This window comes from Bufo gargarizans, chromosome 1 (genome assembly GCF_014858855.1).
Source record: "Bufo gargarizans isolate SCDJY-AF-19 chromosome 1, ASM1485885v1, whole genome shotgun sequence".
NCBI classification, from domain to species: domain Eukaryota; kingdom Metazoa; phylum Chordata; class Amphibia; order Anura; family Bufonidae; genus Bufo; species Bufo gargarizans.
Window position 1 is genome coordinate 652,009,009 of NC_058080.1, and position 18,263 is coordinate 652,027,271.

General features: G+C 42.5%; 1 protein-coding gene across 1 annotated transcript in view; it reads right to left on the reverse strand.

Moving 5' to 3' along the window:
• The window catches only part of VCAN (versican), a 97,417-nt gene that overhangs the window by 19,938 nt on the left and 59,216 nt on the right, over positions 1-18,263 (reverse strand). Inside the window, exons 9-12 of the mRNA XM_044276014.1 lie at positions 17,840-17,956; positions 16,459-16,572; positions 9,211-9,369; positions 9,027-9,109 (exon numbers count right to left, since the gene is read on the reverse strand). Of these exons, the coding sequence (XP_044131949.1) occupies positions 9,027-9,109; positions 9,211-9,369; positions 16,459-16,572; positions 17,840-17,956 (473 nt within the window). The remainder of the gene's footprint in view (positions 1-9,026; positions 9,110-9,210; positions 9,370-16,458; positions 16,573-17,839; positions 17,957-18,263) is intronic.

An 18,263-nucleotide genomic window follows, 5' to 3' on the forward strand; every position in this document is an offset into this window, starting at 1 on the left:
AGAGCCCCGCAGTAAAATCTGGGGGCTCTAATCAGTTACCATGACAGCCTGGGGCTGTCATTCTTCTTCTAAAGGCTCCCAAGTCTGTCATGGTTAAAAGGGTTTTCCAAGATCTTTATACTGATGACCTATCCTCTGAATAGGTCATCAGTATCCGATCGGTGGAGTTCCAACATCTGGGGCCCTCGCCAATCAGCTGTTTGAGAAGGCACCGGCGCTCGCAGTAGTGCCACGGTCTTCTCTAAGCTCACCAAGCACAGCGCCTTACATTATATAGCAGCTATGCTGTGTATCATAGCTCAGCCACAATCACTTCAATGGGGCTAAGCTGCTCCTACTCCATGTGACTGATAAATGTGACATCATTGGTCTAGACCAGGCATGCTCAACCTGCGGCCCTCCAGCTGTTGTAAAACTACAACTCCCACAATGCCCTTCTGTAGGCTGATAGCTGTAGGCTGTTCGGGCATGCTGGGAGTTGTAGCTTTGCAACAGCTGGAGGGCCGCAGGTTGGTCTAGACAAAGCTGCTGCGAGCGCCGATGCCTTCTCAAACAGCTGAGTTGGACCTCCACCGTGTGTCGGACCTCCACTGATCAGATACTGATGACCTACCCAGAGGATAGGCCATAAGTATAAAAGTCTCATAAAACCACTTTAATTGCCTATAAAGCCATGTGTGAGGCACGGCTCAGCAGGCAGTGTCTCAGAATCCCATAGACCGCAACAGTATTCTATAAGTAATGGGATAAACGATCAGAAGATCGCAGGTTCCAGTCCCTTAAGGGGACTAAAAGTTACTGTGGAGAAATAAAAAAAAACATAAAAAAATTTAAAATTCTAATCAACCCCTTTTCCAATTTTACATATAAAAATAAACAATATGAAAATATAAATATATAAATATTTTACTACGCGGTAAACACCATAATGAAAAAAAAATTATATAATTTGTCAGTTTTTGGAAAATCAGCCTTAATGTTGTCTAATATCTGCTGCTGATATCTGTGACTCTACAGTAAATAAATATTTCTTAATATTTAAGTCATGTTATAGACCTCAGATTACATCAGAATTATTGTCTGGATCTTAATATGTAAGGACTGAAGTGGACAGTTATGTGACAGTTATAGTCCCGTAATTAGTGTAATAGTCTGATCTAAGCTGAAATGATACATATACACGGGAGAACCTCCATATCAGAAGCTACCACAAGGTGGTGCTATTTCACAAGAGATGTTTGGAAGGTGCAGAAGTTCATTCTCAGCAGCCATTATATACCGTAATAATTATTATTAGACATGTACAGTATTGAGGAATTGTAGGTTATTTTTATGATGTTTACTTTTGAGAATATAGGCGCTAAGAATACCTAAATTAAATATTACTGCATGAGCTATTTGTTATTTTGGTGCAGTCCAGCGTTATAAAATGTCTTAAAATAAAACTATATTTGCGACTGTTCCCACTAAGTTGGAAGCATACAATTATCCAAAATGTCTCGATATGCTGAGGCATTGAGATTTCCCTTCACTGGAAGTTAGGGGCCTAGAAAAACCCCTGAAAATCAACCCCATAGGATTATGACTCTTCTGCCAAACTTTACAGCTGGCACAGTGTCATCAGGCAGCTAATGTTCTCCTTGCATTCTCCAAACCCAGACTTGCCCATCAAATACATGATACAGTATGTATAGTATATATAGCATAGTCTTCAATAAGCAACTGTAATACACTATAGAATGAGCTAGAATAATTAGACAATTTCCAATGAAAGTCAAAATCCAATGGGCAACAATGTGGCATCTGAAAAAGCCATGCAGAGCCCACAGGAATCAGGGGTGGACAGCGCTTTCCTAACTACTGCTGCCACTTTGTCTAGTGATTGGCAAGGATCAACACAGTCAGTCCTCTGGTGACCAGGCATTGATGACATATGGCAGCCATAAGCCATCACCTATGTGATAAAGTTCACCTTCAAATCATATATGATCATCCTGGTTATAAGGGTCAAAACTCATGTATATGGACAATATAAACGGTACTGTCCACAGTTGGATGGTCTACCACGGACTTACTAGTCATGGGGAGTCAAACAGCTGCGACCCCCAAAGATCAATTCTTATGGCCAGAGGGAATGGCTAGGCAAGTCAATTAACATGTCACAGCACCCATTAAATCAGGGGTCCTTCCCAGTGAGGGCTACTCTTTGCAGGGGACCACCATCTATTATTACCATTACTTATCCTATTAGGGTACATGAAATGGATTGATCAGAGTGTGCATTCCTCTTTAAAGGGGTAATCTAGTTATATAAAGTTATCCCCTATCCACAGAATAGGGGATCATTATTAGACTGCTAGAATCCTACAACAGAGTCCCCCACCAATTACCATAACGGGGCCCCGAACTCCATGAAGTCCACCAAATTAACAGAGTAGCTGGTCAGGCATATGCATGGCCGGTGAATTCATTTTTATGGGAGCGCCAGAGTACAGTGCTTCAATATCTCCAGAACTTCCACGGAAATTAATAGAATAGCCCCTCACATGCCCGAACGACCGCTCCGTCCATTTCAGGGGGCTCCACAGGGTACGAGGCCCTTGTTCTTGAGACCACTGGAGGTCCCAGCAGTAGGACATTCACCAATCTAATAGTTATCTCCTTTTCTGAAGATAGGGGATAACTTTATATAACTGGACTACCCCTTTAAGGCAACTCATGATAATGGGGCTCACAATGGCAAAATACAGGAGGCACATGTGAGAAGAAACTCGGGAGAGCAGAACTGGCAACGCTCAGGATTACAGATCGCTGCATCATGGGAAGTAACTGTATTATTTGTAAGCCGCAATAAGCACGATCTTAGCATTAAGTAGAATCAGTTTTGTATTATAACATGTTAATTCCTGTATGAAATGGCATCTATTTTCTGTAATTAACCTTCTCTAAAAGCAAGAAGAGGTTTAATGCCCGGAAATCTGGGAGTACAGACATCAGAGACGAGAGGAGCCTCAATGCTGGATCTGTGTAATGGAATAATAAGAAAGAATCTCTAGCTGTAACTTGTTGGATATATTTGTGCGGCTCCCGGTGAATTTGCCATCCTCAGCTAATCTGCGGCCCGCACACTTCCTTCCTATAAGCTAAGTGATGTAGGACATGAAACAGCCTCCTGATAGGATGCTAATCTTACATTATAGCAGTGACCTCACCGCTCTACAAAGTGCCATTTATCACCAGCATTTTCCAGATCTCATGAATAGCTCTTTGTATGACCTCTGCTGGTGAACATGGAGGACGATGGACGATCCATCAAGCTGCGCTAGTAATTGGTAGAACAACTGGATAATGCTGGCTAATTACACCCTAGATGGATCAGTCTCATTACTAAATTATTATACAGAATATTCAACATGCTTCAAGGTGAAATCAAGAATTCAAATCCTGCAAGATAATGCACCTGGGGTGTAAAAACCCAAGAGCAGAATATACAATCAGTGATACAGTCCTAACCTCAGTATCTGAGGAAAGGGATTTAGGGGTCATTATTTCAGAAGACTTAAAGGTAGGCAGACAATGTCATAGAGCAGCAGGAAATGCTAGCAGAATGCTTGGGTGTATAGGGAGAGGCATTACCAGTAGAAAGAGGGAGGTGCTCATGCCGCTCTACAGAGCACTAGTGAGACCTCATTTGGAGTATTGTGCGCAGTACTGGAGACCATATCTCCAGAAGGATATTGATACTCTAGAGAGAGTTCAGAGAAGAGCTACTAAACTGGTACATGGATTGCAGGATAAAGCTTACCAGGAAAGATTAAAGGACCTTAAGGCCCCTTTCACACGGGCGAGTATTCCGCGTGGATGCGATGCGTGAGTTGAACGCATTGCACCCGCACTGAATCAGGACCCATTCATTTCTATGGGGCTGTGCACATGAGCGGTGATTTTAACACATCACTTGTGCGTTGCATGAAAATCGCAGCATGCTCTATATTGTGCGTTTTCCATGCAACGCAGGCCCCATAGAAGTGAATGGGGCTGCGTGAAAATCGCAAGCATCCGCAAGCAAGTGCGGATGCGGTGCAATTTTTTCACGCACGGTTGCTAGGAGATGATCGGGATGGAGACCCGATCATTATTATTTTCCCTTATAACATGGTTTAAGGGAAAATAATAGCATTCTGAATACAGAATGCATAGTACAATAGCGCTGGAGGGGTTAAAAAAAAAAATATATAATTTAACTCACCGTAATCCACTTGCTCGCGCAGCCGGCATCTCTTCTGTCTGTCTTCTGTGCTGTGTGCAGGAAAAGGACCTGTGGTGACATCACTCCGGTCATCACATGATCCATCACCATGGTAAAAGATCATGTGATGGACCATGTGATTACCGGAGTGACGTCACCACAGGTCCTTTTCCTGCACACAGCACAGAAGACAGACAGAAGAGATGCCAGCTGTGCGAGCAAGTGGATTACGGTGAGTTAAATTTTTATTTTTATTTTTTAACCCCTCCAGCGCTATTGTACTATGCATTCTGTATTCAGAATGCTATTATTTTCCCTTTTAACCATGTTATAAGGGAAAATAATACAATCTACAGAACACCGATCCCAAGCCCGAACTTCTGTGAAGAAGTTCGGGTTTGGGTACCAAACACGCGCAAATTTTCTCACGCGCGTGCAAAACGCATTACAATGTTTTGCACTCACGCGGAAAAATCGTGCATGTTCCCGCAACGCACCCGCACCTTTTCCGTTTGAAAGAGGCCTAACATGTATAGCTTGGAAGAAAGACGAGACAGAGGGGATATGATAGAAACTTTTAAATCCATAAAGGGAATCAAGAAGGTGAAAAAGGAGAGAATATTTAAAAGAAGAAAAACTGCTACAAGAGGACATAGTTTTAAATTAGAGGGGCAAAGGTTTAAAAGTAATATCAGGAAGTATTACTTTACAGAGAGAGTAGTGGATGCATGGAATAGCCTTCCTGCAGAAGTGGCAGCTGCAAATACAGTGAAGGAGTTTAAGCATGCATGGAATAGGCATAAGGCCATCCTTCATATAAGATAGGGCCAGGGGCTAGTCATAGTATTCAGTATATTGGGCAGACTAGATGGGCCAAATGGTTCTTATCTGCCGACACATTCTATGTTTCTATGTTTCTACAGAGGGTTGTGCTTTGTGACATGCTCACTGTCGCCCCTGCTGAGTACGGCACTTTAGGTAAAGCGCTAAAAGGTAGAAGCACCTGCTGCGAACAGATTTCTGGCTAAATAAGGCTACTTTCACACTGGCGTTTTGGCTTTCCGTTTGTGAGATCCGTCATGGGCTCTCACAAGCGGTCCAAAACGGATCAGTTTTACCCTAATGCATTCTGAATGGAAAAGTATCCGCTCAGAATGTATCAGTTTGCCTCCGTTCAGTCTCCTTTCCGCTCTAGAGGCGGACACCAAAACGCTGCCTGCAGTGTTTTTCTGTCCGCCATGTGGTGCGGAACAAGACGGTTCCTTCCTGACACACAATGTAAGTCAATGTGGACAGATCTGTTTTCTCTGATACAACAGAAAACGGATCTGTCCCCCTATGACTTTCAATGGTGTTCATGACGGATCTGTCATGGCTATAGAAGACATAATACAACCGGATCCTTTCATGACGGATGCATGCAGTAGTATTATTGTAACGGAAGCGTTTTTGCAGATCCATGACGGATCTGCAAAAAATGCTAGTGTGAAAGTAGCCTTATAGACATTTTACTTTTCAATTACCCTTAAAAATATGTTCTACCAAATTTTGGGAATATTCTAGTCCAGGGGTGCCCACCCTGTGGCCCTCCAGCTGTTGTAAAACTACAACTCCCACAATGCCCTGCTGTAGACTGATAGCTGTAGGCTGTCCAGGCATGCTGGGAGTTGTAGTTTTGCAACATTTGGAGGGCCGCAGGTTGAGCATTCCTGTTCTAGTCTATTCTTGACAATGAGATTGTGTGGGAAATAAAATATTTGTAAATATGAAACCCTGTTAAAGGGATTGTCTGGCCATTTTAAGGGGCTATCCCAACATTACTTGTTAGTTTACTATAATTCATTCCACATGAAAAAGGAAGTATTTTGTTTAATTTACTTTCTGTTACAAATCTTTTCCAGTTGTGAGATATTCTCTTTATTTTAATATAATGGTGCCCCCTGGTGTTTGATTGGTATAGTAATGTGCTTGTCCATCTACTAAGGTGGTCGTACATGCTCATTTCCATCCTTCAGCTGCCACCAGCCACATCTGCAGTTAGAAGCTGTGGCAGTTACAAGGACAGGGCTGCATCAGATACGGACATGCCTCCTGAGAAAGGACACAACCCCTGAGAAAAGACCAGAATCTACCACAGCAATTGAAGCCATGAATGGGGAGATCTTTGGATCCATATGAGGTACATGGCTGGCTCTAGCTTAATTAGAAATAGATTGTCTTTTACTATATGATGTCTGATTTTCATTTTACATGAATAATGGGGTAACATTCAATTTAGTAAAAAATAACTGCTCAAAATGCTGTAAAATATTAAAAGTAATACTTACCTAACCAACTCGGCTACTCCCTTCCGTTCCTTCCGGGGCCTTCTGCTGGCCTCTACTTCTAGGTCCCTTTTGACATGACACACTACAGCCAATCACTGGTCACATATCCATGTCGAAAGGGACAAAGAAGTATAAAGGCTAGTAGGGGGCCAAGGAAGTGAGCTATGGAAGCACTGCTGTCCCATGCATAAGGATACTTCAGATATATCAGTAATAATTAGTATTTTCTATATAATGTTGATTTTAAAGGGTATGTTATCAGGAAAGACACTTATACATTTGGGAACCTTGAAGCCTACTAGGATTCCTAATATTGGCGATCTAGAGGGCAAGCATTGCCAATTATGGGGAAAGAATAAACTTTGCTATGTATATCCCTCCCCTTTGTGAGCCTTCTGGATCATTCAGTGGATATTAGAGATCACGATCAAAGGAAAGAGGAGTCAAGAGATAGATGTGGGTGCTCACTACTTCTGACCAACTGACTGCCACAATACGACATTCAAGGGCATGAGAATACGCCAGCTGGTTCCGCTGTGAAGAAGCATTAGCAGCTGTGCTAATGTAAGGGGAGCCTCTCCTCTTGACAGGGGCCTTTAAATAATGAAAACATTTCAAATAATATTTTCTTAAATAATTCCATAAAAATGTTTTCTATGTAATCCCATAATTGTCTTCCTCTCAGGTATCGATCTGTCTTGTTGGACACAAGCTTCTGTTATGTGGAGATGTTGAGTAACATTTGCTGTAGCTAGGCGAGTAATGAAGCTGAATAATTTCCAAACCTCAAGTTTGTGTCATTTCCAAATATCTAGAGTTTGGTTTCTAAGTGAGTCTGACAGAGTGGCAACATGCCTGATATGTAGAGAGTGGACAAAATGCTGAGCTGTGAAGACCGGCTACAATTATTCAATGTGCGGCCTCTGCCAGGTACTGTTCTCTGGCACAACATACCCTCCGATCTGTCGAATGCTAGAATCATTAAATACCAAGATATGATGTTTATGGAAAAGTGGCGCTGGGCTCTACAGCGGCCCTATCCTCGGTGCAGATTATGTGAGCTCACAACACAGTTTTATGGCACGCCTTAGGAGGATTTACAGCTGGGACATTGTCTGCTTTGTGGCTTGCTCTAGTATTTACTGGCAAGATGGTAAATGGCAGAGACACCTGATACGTGAGTCTTCTTTAAATGTAGATGGAGAGTATAATACATGGAGTTTTTTAAATACACTGTGTGACATGGAAAAAAAACTACATTTCTGCTTCCTTTCTTAATTTTCTTTGCTTGTAGTGTAGTCATACTTAGAAAGTCATTGGGTTTATTTATCATGACCCCACACCAGTTTTTGGCATAAAAAAGTCACAAGAACCCTAAATACAGGAGCATGTGTCAAGCGAGTGCCTCGTCATAAATATCATAAATGAAGTGCTAATTCCGGAAGCACAGGTGGTATCAAAGAGCAGAGTAAAACGCTGGTGACTCCTAGTAAGTCTCAGATTGCCCAGGTTTACACTCAAAACACAGAAACAGGTGCAGATCTTTCCATTATACCTTATCTCTGCGGAGGCTTCACTTCTGGATTTGGCTCACAATCACTGATGGAAATTACTGACCAAACACTGACTATGTGAAAACGGTCTAACTCCAGTAACACTTGAACACTGAAGCAGCAGAGTGATCCCAAACTCTATATTTGCTGGTCCCATCTCTGGGACTTACACCTATGCGGAAAGTGTACCATGTGCGGAAATTTAATGTCCAATATTTCTGTGTCCGCACTGCTCTATCCTGAGAAAAACACTATTTCTGGAGCACACTCTCATCCCTTGTGTAATCTCAGAAATATTGGACTTTTGATTCTGGGAGAGTGATCCAGCAGGGCTCACAAATCGAAGGCTAAAGATAAGGACTATATTTATTTGAAAAATTGAAATTTTACGTCCCAGATCCTCCTAAGTCGTGGGATGGTCAGAAGCTTAGGTAAGAAGCTTAGCTATCTTGGAAAAAGATAGGTTAAGCCAGCAGTAGACTAATGTGTATGGGGGCCTTTAGTCATAATGGTCAGATCTGATCAATGTATCAGGGCAAATGTTCTATGACTTAATTTTCATGTATTACATTGTGGCAAACATTGTAATAGAATTCTGATAGAATTTGCAGTTACATATGCCTTCTTAGGCTACTTTCACAATTGCATTGTTGTTTTCCTGTAATGAGATCCGGCAGATGATCTCAATACCGGAATTAACGACGCAAGTGTGAAAGTAGCCTTAAAAGGCCAATAGAATTTTTTATTTAATTCATTTTCATATAGAAGCTGTTTATAGCTCTTAAGTGTTTATATACATGTTTCCATATCTTGTCTTTTTTTTCTAAAAAAGATCACTGGAAAAATGCAGTTGCAGTGGCACCATAAAGACAACACCACGTGTATACAGTCACTTACCAGTGTGCTGCCATCAGTCCAGCGGAAATCGTGCTCAAACATCTTATCATTCAGACCAATCCACTGGTAGTCATGGCCCAAGCCTTGGTGAGAGGATATCAGAAAAGAGAAAATACTTGTTAAAAAATAAAACACGGTACAGGACAGAAACCAATAGCACCGTGACTAGTACACCGTTACTTACGGTTCACAAAGTTTTGTTCGTCCTGTGATAGGATGCTGGTTAGATGACCTCCCTGTACACGACATTCTCTCTCAGCGGCATCCCAAGTGCGTCGGTGAGCAAAGTACTTGTAGCAATGGCCTTGGAATTTGTGCCAGCCATAGTCACAGACTTCTGAGTCTAAAAGGCATCACAAAGATATTACCTTTCAGAAATTGTATTTATATACTATGCACACCACAGTTAAACCACTGTAAAAGACATGCACTGCGCCAAATAACAAATTCAGTTCTGTTTTTCCTGGTTGCAAATATTTGTAATGAAAGTATAAGTGTTAGGGCTCTTCGACAAGTTGTGACCAGTACACACAAATACGTTTTTAAATGGGCTGGACGGCGTCCTTGCGTGGTCTGTTGTTTTTGCACACTTATTCACTTGATTGGGCGAGTCTTGTAGGGAAAATTGGACATAAATAGTACAATATTCACTCCATGGGCCGATGGTTCGTGCAGAAGATCGGGTATGTGAATTTGCCTATTCACAATATTGTGCCAGTCTGGGTGCTGTCCGTTTTACACTCAGACAGCACCTGGACGTGAACGTCTCCAGTATGAATGAGCCCTACAGATGCTGTTCTGTAATACAAGGTATTACTGTGACCAGCCTTCCCTCCTCCTCTACTGGACATGTAAAAGTCATAAGCTTTGATAAGGAGCTCCAGATAACACACGGCTCATTTATAATAGTGTTCTCCTTATATCTAGGATAGAAGGATACCCCCTCTTTATGGTCAGGACACATGTACATCATAGGAAGAAGGGATTTTTGGTGCTCCTTAAAGAGCATCTGTCAGCATGATGAACCCTATTAAACCAGGTAGGGTTCAGGGTTGTAACTACCATAGCGGCAGACCAGGCGACTGCTATGGGGCACAGGGCAAGAGGGGGCCCAGTGTTAGTAGGGGTTATCTCCTCTTCTACTTGAGGTGAAAACTTGGTCAGGAATCTACCCTCTAAAGCAAGAACTTTTAGCAAAAAAGACAGTGGAAAAATGGCCCAAGGGTCATTGAAAAGGATTTAGGCAGAAACCCTTCTGTCCTCTGTGGAGGGTTTGGTTTGACGCTTGCTATGGGGCTCTTACTTCTCTATGTACACCACTGGTAGGGTTGATCATGCTGATAAAAAAGATACCTTTGTTTTGCATGTTAAACATCTGCAGAGATATCTATGTTTTTATTCATATGCAAATGCGCACAATTGAGTACTAGGGGGGCAAGGCTGGATCATTGGAGCCGCTTTTGTAACATCCCCTTTTTCTCTGCAAACTTCCCCCTCCCCTTGATTGACAGGGCTAGGAATCAGCATGCTGAGGGCAGAGCTGTGTCCTAGAGCTTTGTCATAGCATGTACACATCATATACACTACTTGCATTATCGAGTTTTCTATGCTTAGAGGTTTTCTTTACTTAGAAAGCTAAAAGAAATGTATCATTTTAATCAGCATGATAAACCCTACCAAGCAATAAGCCTGATTTAATAGGGTTGATCATGCTTACAAAGGTCTAGGATGAAAGTGCAAATGCAACCTCTGCACCCCTTGATATGTTTATGTATGTTAAAATCAGGAATGTAACATATGTAATGTATGGGGTGCAGTGATTGCAATTGTAAATGCACCCAGGACCCTAAGATGAACCAAAATATCTGTCATATATTCAGAGACAAGCACAACTGTATTAATGACCAATGACAGCTGAGGCGGTCCTGTGTCAGGCTATGCATTGGAGTGCAAGCTATGCCTTTGCATGTTAAGTGGAAAAGAATCCCAGGCAGTATTTCTAAGAATCCCATAGATTCCCATTGATATCTATAGTGCAGAGACTGCACATACAATACCATATAACATAGCCAGCATTCTGTCACAAGTGCCTTCTAATTTTGGAGCCTGATATCAGCCGGGTTGTCTACTACCTGTTACTAACATTGTGTCACATCTGGCTTGTCAAAAGCCTTGACAGAGCTATCTGGTGCTGGTTTATTGGTGTCGACTCCACTAATATGAACTCTATTATATTCCCTGCACCTGTGTTCTTTCTCTTTGTAATGTTAAGTGATGGCTTCAGTAGTAGAATTTTGCAAATGTAGCACTTAAACTCGCCAGCGCAGCTCCCATCTGCCGCCGGGACATAGAGCTGATACTATGTGATACTGTAAATTCTGCAAGCTTGGCAAATTTTACAGAACGTAGTCTACAATAATGCAAAACAGCAAAACATGATTTATATTTTTGTCCTGCACTGTAACATGTCTATAAAAAGTTGAAGAAATAGCCGATCATAGAAAGCTAAGAGATTTATCATTTATGTCAGTGCTGTGTTAGGATCTGGTCGGTTTTCAGCATGAGATCATTCAGGACACTTCTAGGTGTGAACGCAGCTTAGAGACGTAAAACACTTATTGTTCCACGTGAAATACAGTCTGACCAAATTGCAAGTAGTAAAAGTTAATCTAAGTATTAACCCACACCCATCCTGTGGTACAACGTGGTACATGATCAATCTACTTGGCAGTTCCTTCATTCCAATGAATTCAGGACTGACGCGGCAAAATGTAGTCTCCTGCCAGACAAGAGTGTCTACATCACTAATAAAGCTTTATTTTGTCTGGCAGAATGGAAATTTGGCTGGGGATACCTTGCTCGATTCCCAAACCACTGCAGAGCCATCAAGTAAAGGAAAAAATAAATCCAGAGATGAGGAACCAAGAATTCTGTTACTAAATGATACAATAGGAAACTTCTAACCATCTATGGAAGCAGCGATGCTGGTCCGCGTTATCCTTATATGATGGGATATCTCAGTTAAAGAGGTTGCCCACAGTTTTCACTCCCGTAGACCAGCAGTGAATTACACAGATGCCCTTTAATTTCACACAGCCTCATGACTAGCTAGCCACTAAAAGACCTGCTGAATGAAAGGGAATTTCTGAAGTGAACAATCCCTTTAAGATGTCTGCAGACACACCAATAATTTACTTGGTCCGTTACAAACCATCTTATTAATTGTAAAATTGATTTACCTGCTGGCTACTAGTTGTACCTAATGGTTGTCAGTACAATCATGGGGGTCACCGATGGGATAATTTCTCATTTACGGCAATGCAAACTGGGAATGAACTTACTTTTTCTAACTGCTGAATATCTGTAATTTGTGGCAGATGTTTTAATGTTGCAACATCTCATCTTGTTCAGATTTTGATCTCTGGTCCCATTTAGTATCACAATTGAGAGAAATTTCAATATGCCCTTAATATGATAACATCAGTTGAAAGTCAATGCCAGCTGACTCTCAGGCCTCTCGCCCACGACCATATGCCCTCCGAGATATACAGTCCATGAGCGAGCCATATGTCCCGGGAGTACACAGCATCATAGATTACAATGATGCTCTGCACATCGGGCCGCCCACAGGACTATTGTCCCGTACTCATATGATCAGAGTCACAATAGTCCCTCGGGCGGCCCGACTGCACAGCATCATTGTAATCTATGATGCTGTTTACTCCCATGCGCACAATTAATGCCGCTCACGGAATCATATATATCTCAGAGGGAATACGGTCGTGGGCAAGAGGCCTTAGGGTCCACTCACATGAGTTGGATCTGATGCAGCTTTCGGCACAGATACAGCCCCAAAATCCATGTCTAATGCAATGACAATCTGCATCCCATACATGTGAATGTGGTCTCTGCTGAGAACATAAGTTCGTAGTAGCTACTTATTTTGCAGGGAAATGTGGAGGACTGGCCCCTGCAGATGACAATAGGGGCCTCTTGAGATTCTGCTGCACATCTGCATCAATGTGGATTCCTACCATGGACCATGTAGTATGATACATGTTAGATTTGCAATATGCAAATCCAAAAGGTATGAATATGTCCTTCGATTAGTTCAGTAAAAAAATGTTTACATTGAAATCATTTATTAGATTTTATGGAATACTTGAAATAAATTAGAACAGAATATGTTTAAGAAACTGCCTAGCAACGAGCAAAGCCATAAGCAGGTGACTTTCTATTCGATCCATGGCTATTAGCACATTATAACATCTGCCGTTCTTATGTGACCGATGCACCACACCGAAACTTCAAAGCATAGCATGAGTCGGCATCCTTAATCAAGTCTAATTATCCATTAAGTGAAAAGTGTTGAATGAAATAAAGATGTTCTTTCTCTTCCAGCATGAACTCCTGCTACGTGGAGCTATCCCCCTCAGGACAACAGGTGACATGGTATTCCTGGACTGCACTTTATATTAGGAAATTGTAATATATCATCGTATTGGAAATAGTCTAGGGGGTAAATACAGGGTTAAGTGTTCTGGGCTGTACAGTAAGAGCGGTCCAAATGTCACAGATGTTTTTTGGAAACTAACCACTTGAAAACAAGTGTTTCTAATAAAATGTTGCATTTTGTAACCAACGATTTCATCTGTTGATAAGCACTGGACAGTTTTAATCAACATGTTCCTACTTTGCCAGCTAAAGGGGTCACCACAATTAATACAAAGATGTAGCAGAGCTGAATTTGCTTGTTAAGCCTCTCCAACCTAAAGTCCAATGCAAAACCAAGATTAAGGTTCATCCAAATTACTGCTACAAGATCCCGACCTCCACAATTCTGCTGAACTGAAGTTAGATCTTCCACAGAGTGATCATCGGGGTGTTCAACTGTTGCATTCATCTGAATGTGAGTCCAGAGCATAGAACTCGCTCGTCTGAAAGGGGCCTAAGGGTTCTCCATTCAAATGAACTACTGGCTGTCACGTTCTAATGAGGAACCACCACCGCTAAAACATATCTGAGACAAACACACAAGCACACAGCGTAAATAGAGGCAAGACATGACAGTAAGGCAGAACCTGGATCAGCAGGTAAGGGATCAGTGGCAAGAAATACCACTGGACCAAGTCCACCAGTTTTACTAGGGGGCAAACCCAGAGGGCAGAGACGCAGTGAGCCCCGTTCTTTACAGAGCCTCAGATGTTAGGGATGAACTTAGCTGAGGCTCACTGGTTGCACCTCCAGGATGGTCCCGCTGCACTGCAGAGACTGCTGGAGAAGCACCAGCAGTCAACACAAATAGGACTGGAACACGAACAATCTTACAGGACCAATAAGACAGGACAAACAAGAACCAGTACACAAGCAGCTGCCTGGACCCCATGTAGACTGACATGGCAGCAGGGCCGTCTTTAATATTGATTGGACCCTGGGCAAAAATTTACTTGGGCCCCCTGGATCCCGCCTTCCCACACCTTAGCATGCAATCACGCCCTCCACCACAACACACACACAAAAAATCCACACATCTGGTAGAGTCCAGTGAATGATTGTAAATACTTCCAGTTCAGAAGACTCCAGCGGCTCAGGATCAGTGCTCTGGGCTGGAAGTGGGCACCGCTCTGCAGGAAGGAGACCAGGGCTCGGCTCACCCTAGTGTTACAGTGCAGCACCCCACAGTATGCAGTATAGCACCCTATAGTATACAGCACCACACAGTATGCAGTATAGCACCCTATAGTATACAGCACCACACAGTATGCAGTTTAGCACCCCACACTATACAGTACCCCACAGTATATAGTAGAGCAGTATAGCAGCCCACAGTATACAGAACCTCACGGAATACAACACCTCACTGTATACAGCACCCCAAACTATACACGATACAGCCCCCCACACTATACAGTACAGCAGTATAGCACTCCCCCCCCACTATACAGGCCCCCCCACACTATACAGGCCCCCCACAGTATACAGCCCACCACACAGTATACAGCCCACCACACAATATACAGCCCATTACACAATATATAGCCCACCACACAATATACAGCCCACCACACAGTATACAGCACCCCACTATACAGTAGTTTACAGTATATTAACATAACAGCCCCTGTCACCTTTTTCTGATGTAATCTTTACACAAAAAAGCTCCACAGTTAACTTCTGGAACACTCAGTAGGACCTGTGATGACCTCATAGCCATGTGACCAGTAATTGCTAGGTTACTGGTCACATGGTAATGATGACATTAAGGTCCTAGAGCAAAACTCATTAAGGTCCTAGAATTAAGATCATTAACACAGTACGATCATGATGCCTGTGTAGCCTGACACCCGGGGCAGTAGCTAGCAGGGCTCAAGAGGCAGCTGCCTTGGGCCCCCCAGGAGCAACTGGGCCCAGGGCAGCTGCCCCTTTTGCCCCTTGGTAAAGACGGCCCTGCATGGCAGTCACAGGATGAGCTGCACATAGACTAGATGCCCTCCCTTCGGAGAACCCAGGAGCCCTCTCATGAAGGCAAGGACAAGATAAGCAGATGCCTGTTCCTCATGCATATGTAATCCATGGCTGAACAGACAGAGCTGTGAACAAAACAGGGACATACTAGACAGGACTAGCAGATGCCTGTTCCCCATGCGTAGTTAGTCCATGAGCGAACAGACAGAGCTGCACACAAACTCGATGTGCTCCCTACGGAGAACCCAGGAACCCTCTCACAAAGGCATAGACATGCAAATGTCTGGACTCCATGCAAGACGATGCATGACACTAACAAACCAGACACAGAACCAGGCTAGGCGACCTCGATGACATAGTAGGTGGCCACACAAACAGGGTAGATGGAATCACCCAGGTCCTGAACCTAGCAAGGATGGAGACAGACTGAGCCCAAAACCCAGGCTCACAGGAATATAAAGAGCACCTAGTGACCACAGCCAGACCAAGACCAGTAACCTCATCAGAACCAAACAGGGAGGGGAGCCTGTATGATCACAGAAGTGAAAGCACAGGCTGCAGTACTGGACGTTGCCTCTGGCAACCAGCATACACGGAGTCCACCGCAGCCAGTACAAAAAACCTGTGTCACAGTGACCACACTGTGACACTAAAAGAACAGAGACAGGGAGGGAATCAAGGATACACTAGGAGTAGTATACACAAAGTCTGCCGCAACAACACGTAGGTCAAAGCAACCAGCTACACGGAAACCACTGCAGCCAGTACGCCCGGGAGCTACGAAAGTGAGAAACACGGCAACCCATGTCACAGTGAACTACACTGTGACACTGCCTACTTTAAAAAGCTGTTCACAGTCTGAAGTGAAACAGATGTGGCATGTACAGTATATGACGAACATTGACAAGCCATTTTTACAAAAAAGATTTCTGATATGAAATAATTGATGACTTTTATATTATTTTACCTTGTTCACAAAGCGCTCCACTGTAGCTGGGGAGACACATGCACTTGAACGAATTAATGCCATCAAAACAAGCAGCTCCATTACGGCAGGGGTTTGACTGGCATTCATCAATGTCTGCAGAAGGTAAGCTGAGTTAGAAACAGGTAAGACTAAAAAGACAATTCTATTAGTGGGGACATATTCCTCATGGAGGTATCCTGCATAGTGACAAGAAATCTCTTCCCAAGAATATAAAACTTATTTAAATCCAGACCATTATGGAAGCCAAACATTCAACATACTAAGAACTTGGTGGTTATTCGCATTATATACTTCTGGACAGTTGACAATTTGAGTATTATGACACCAACAGATATGGGAAAAGACTTAGTAAGAAAATCTCTGAAATGGAAGAGGAATGCTTTAAAAGATGGAAGCATAGTAGTTTATCATCATACAAGTGTTCTCACCTGTATCCCCCTGTAGGGTGATATTATGTGTGATCAGTTTTAGGGCTCATGCACATGACTGTATGTATTTTACGGTCTGCAAAACACAGATCCCCAAAAAATACAGATGATGTCTGTGTGCATTCGGTATTTTGCGGAACAGAACAGCTGGCCCCTAGTAGAACAGTCCTGTCCTTGTCCGTAATGCAGACAATAATAGGACATGTTCTATTTTATGTGGAATGAACATCCGGACATCCGGAAACAGAATGCACACAGAGTAATTTCCGTTTTTTCTTGCGGACCCATCGAAATGAATGGTTCCGCATGCGGTCCGCAAAAAAAACCGCAACGGACACGGAAAGAAAATACATTCGTGTGTATGAGCACTTAGACAGGGGTTCCTTGTCCCCAACAGCGGTATTCTGAGGACCCGCACCGCATCTACAAAACACATCTGCACATCCTTTTTTAATTGCATTTTAAGCTTAGTTATCATCGCACACTTAGGGCACCAAAAAAGGTCTATCAGGTAATTTAACAACAAAACAAAAAAACTGAAAAAAAAATAAAGAAGTTTGTGGGAAGTGACTGGCTCCAAAACATCCATGTTGGAGATCTACTAGTACTATTTTGGGACAGTACATAAGCAATAGGGTAACCACTGACCGCCCTGCGACACAATGAAACATTCTCTTTAATAAACCTTACATATGCATAGATGCATTCTATATTGGCCTCTCTATAAGGCTCGTTACTATTGTTGTTGTATACTACTACCTATAAAATATAAGAATGGTAGATAGGTGTGGGGTTCTTAGAGGTGGGACCACATCTATCACATATTTATGGCATAGTCTGTGGATATAACAAAAAACTAAGATCGGAATAACCCTTTAAAATCCTGTCCATTTGTGACTGAGCAGCTACACATATATATTTCCTTTACATACCGATTTCGCATAGCTCTCCAGTGAATCCAGGCATGCATGTGCAGACATATGAAGAAGCCCCACGAGCATAGCATGTTCCTCCCTGCTGACAAGGATTTATCCTGCAAGGATCTTGGGCTGCAATGAGGAAATATCAAGACTTTTGGTATAATACTGTATGAGTTAAAGCTTTTACAATTTACTAAACTTCATAATATAAATTATACAATATATGTTTCACATAAACCAACAGCAACTGTAGCAGCTATGCTTTTATTTTATTATACATAGATACGTCATTCCCAACTTTACCACTTAGCCTAAAATTAATTCAGTAGAAATTTCAATTTAAAATGCAATTGCTTGATTAATGAGATGCATAGATACATACACAATAGAGCACATATGGATGGAGACCAGTGAGAAACATTGCCAGTAAAGCTGT